Consider the following 1,879-nt stretch of genomic DNA (forward strand, 5'->3'; position numbering starts at 1 on the left):
GCTACACTACGACTTTTTAAGATCTACTACATAGTCCACCCTGTGACCACGAAAGCTATAGTCTTCGAAACGTTGGAAAACTAAAATATTAAAACCGCGATAAAATCCGAAAAATAGTTTAATTTTAATGTCTACTATAGCTTTGAAATTTAAGTGGCTTCTCAATGAAAATTTTTACCCCACAACATTATTATAAACTATGTATCGATTAGTCGTAATGGCTATGCTCGAATGTATACACATTACTAATTTAGTCAGTCTTCAAATACCAAACACACCTCTGACTTATTAAAATCATGTTTCTTTTCGTTCATTTCATTAACGGTGAAGGAAAACATCGTCACCCTTTCATAATTCTGTCCAGTCAAAGCTTTGCTACTTGCGTCTATGCCCATATAGATACATAATAAGTAGGTAGTAAATGTGGTGTGAACACGGCACAGGCGCAGGGTCTGCAGTATCGACGGACTCGGGCGTGTGGACGGGCGGCGAGGGCGCGCCGGGGGGAGACGTGTCGCCGCGCTCGCGCCGCCGCCCGCGCAACCTCGAGATGGTGATGCGGGGCGCGCACAACTTCCACCTCAGGGAGCTGCAAGTCGCCGACCTTGATATTATGGGTGCGGTTTGTACTTCTTTTTCGTCATTATCATGATCATCCCCACCACCATCATCATCAATATCAACATCATAATTATAATTAACTTTATCAATATTTTCTTGAAGGTAGAGGTAGTCCGGCTTGATCGTATAATAATACTGTTAGCCAAGCTGAAGTGGTTCAACATTGCATGTTTTACTATTGAAAATATCATCAAATTTGGCTTCGCTTTTTTACTTCTTTACCTACTCTCTTTACCAAAGCTTGTCGAGACGGTTATTAAAACCAATCCTTAAGTGAGTCATCAGTTTCGTTGTCTTTCCTCTGTTAAGAATCATCATTATTTTTTGTATTATTATTGTCATCAATACTAAATTTAATTGTCTTTAGTTTCATTTTTAGCAACCAGTGTCTCGTACCTTTTTGAGAAGCTTAAAAACCAACGCACTTTATAATTAGATTTAAAACATTGCTTTGCAGATGAAGCCGTTGTAACAGGACACGCGGTGATCCCATTACCAAAACTACCAAGTTCCTTTGAGACTGACCCGTCTCCAGAGTACGAAGCACCGGCCCCCACCTACCAACCTCCCTCACCAATATTACCCAAGCCAATACAACTACCAGAAACACCCAGACAGAACTCACCAATGTCTACGTTGGAACGATACAGAAATAGGAACAGGCCCACCACAATCCAGACAAGTCTTGAAGAGGAGAAGTTCGTATTGGATAGATCACAACCGGAAAAGTTGAATAAGCAGGCGAGTATTTATTTTTTACAAAAGTTTTGCGAAATATTATTTGGTCTTCTTTATAATATGACCTTGGTCCCACACAGTACATAAAATGCGGTCTTGTTTTACTTTGCCATGCAGAGAAAGAAAAATCAAAAGCCCTTAATGATTTGTGTTGAAGTGCCTAATAATCATAACTGCAGATTTTTCCAGATTTTGTAATTAAAATATCTAATATTCTCTGCATTAATCTTTATAGAATTCGTTCGTGAAATCATCAAGCGGTGTGGTTTCACCGACTACCGTGAGCTCGAGTAAGGAATCTAGTCCATCGTGCAAGAGTGAGGAGAGCCATTTCGGCAACAGCAGCGCCTGGCAGAGCCACGCGGCTGGCGAGGCTATGGCCACTAGGTATAATACAATACTAGCAACTAGACTATCCATTTCCCATATTTTTATATTAGTAATGTTATCAATTTATGTAATAGCACAAATACTGCGGCTTTACCGTCGGATAAATGAATCATCAAGGATGATTAATTTT

General features: G+C 40.0%; 1 protein-coding gene across 1 annotated transcript; it reads left to right on the forward strand.

Annotated features, from left to right (window-relative positions):
* Positions 1-421: 421 nt before the first annotated feature.
* On the forward strand, positions 422-1,746 carry LOC119191841 (the record flags this gene model as incomplete). The annotated part of the gene is made up of 3 exons (XM_037445710.1): positions 422-617; positions 1,079-1,362; positions 1,595-1,746. Coding segments are annotated over exons 1-3 (632 nt in total), but the record flags the coding sequence as incomplete, so codon positions are not given.
* Between the last annotated feature and the right edge of the window lie 133 nt (positions 1,747-1,879).

The sequence above is a fragment of the Manduca sexta genome, unplaced genomic scaffold (genome assembly GCF_014839805.1).
Source record: "Manduca sexta isolate Smith_Timp_Sample1 unplaced genomic scaffold, JHU_Msex_v1.0 HiC_scaffold_1988, whole genome shotgun sequence".
Taxonomy (NCBI): domain Eukaryota; kingdom Metazoa; phylum Arthropoda; class Insecta; order Lepidoptera; family Sphingidae; genus Manduca; species Manduca sexta.